General features: G+C 65.8%; 1 protein-coding gene across 1 annotated transcript in view; it reads left to right on the top strand.

The window, feature by feature from the left end:
• ZNF687 (zinc finger protein 687) overlaps window positions 1-1,102 on the top strand; it is an 8,757-nt gene that overhangs the window by 619 nt on the left and 7,036 nt on the right. Inside the window, exon 2 of the mRNA XM_017741572.1 lies at window positions 7-1,098. Within this exon, the coding sequence (XP_017597061.1) occupies window positions 7-1,098 (1,092 nt within the window). The remainder of the gene's footprint in view (window positions 1-6; window positions 1,099-1,102) is intronic.

Below are 1,102 nucleotides of genomic sequence, written 5' to 3'. Positions count from 1 at the left end.
CCCGAGCCCCACGGCAAAGCCCTCCCGGGGGAGCCGGGAGCCGCCGCCCCGGAGCACGTCCTGCCCCACCCCGACATCTCGGCCGTCAGCGTCATCGTCAAGAACACCGTGTGCCCGGAGCAGCTGGAAAACCTGGAATCCCGCGGCAAGGATGGACACGGGATGGCCCCGAGGCTCCTCCAGAACGGCTTCGGAGCCGCTGACGTTCCCAGATCCCCGAGTTCCCGCGGGGTGGAGGCGGCGTCCAACGGGGAGTGCTGGGGGAAGGAGAAGAACGCCAAAGCTTTGGATTTGTTCTCCCATTTCAGCCCCGATCCCAACGAGGACGGCGCCAATTTGATCGACAGGTCCCGGGAATGCAAAGCCAAGGAGAAATCCCTGGCTGTGCCCTCGCTGGCCCCGTCCCCCACCCCGTCCTTGGACTGCAAGGAGCCCTTGGGAGAAGCCGCAGAGAGCTTGGATCCGGCTTTTCCGCCGCCGTTCCGGGCGGGAGCGGCCGCCGACGGAGCCCATCCCATTCCCTGCATCAAAAAGGAGGAATCGGACTCGGAAGAGGCGACGCCGCGGAGCTCCAGTCCCAAGGGATTGGCCGTGAGCCTCGGGGACAGCCCCCTGGAGCACCTGAAATCCGTCACCGTCCGCTATTCCGCGGAGGATTCTCCCGTGGCCGCGTGGCCGGGATCGGATCCGGCGCTGGACGGGAGCGCCGGGAACGCGGCCGAGCTCAAACACTCCCCGGGGAGCCCTCGGGAATCCTTCTCCTCTCCGGGGATCCACATCCCCAGTTCTCCCAAACAGCTGGAGAGCCTCTCCTTGAAGGAGGAGCAGGAAATGCTGGACAGGTCCATGGGAAGCCCCCCGAGCGTTTCCAGCGGCGAGGAGGAGGAGGAGGAGGAGGAGGAGGAAGAGGAGGAGGAGAGCACCAATTCCCCGTCCTCCAATTCCTCGCGGCCGCTCAAAGTCCGCATCAAGACCATCAAAACCTCCTGCGGCAGCATCACCAGGACGGTCACCAGGGTGTCCTCGGACTCAGAGCCGGCCTCCACCAAGCAGAATTCCCAGGAAAGCCTGGAGTGTCCCGGCGGGATCGCCGTGGAGGCAG

The sequence above is a fragment of the Corvus brachyrhynchos genome, unplaced genomic scaffold (assembly GCF_000691975.1).
Source record: "Corvus brachyrhynchos isolate BGI_N302 unplaced genomic scaffold, ASM69197v1 scaffold758, whole genome shotgun sequence".
Taxonomy (NCBI): Eukaryota; Metazoa; Chordata; class Aves; order Passeriformes; family Corvidae; genus Corvus; species Corvus brachyrhynchos.
Note: the sequence above shows the minus strand (reverse complement) of the source record. Positions and strands in the feature narration are given on the sequence as shown.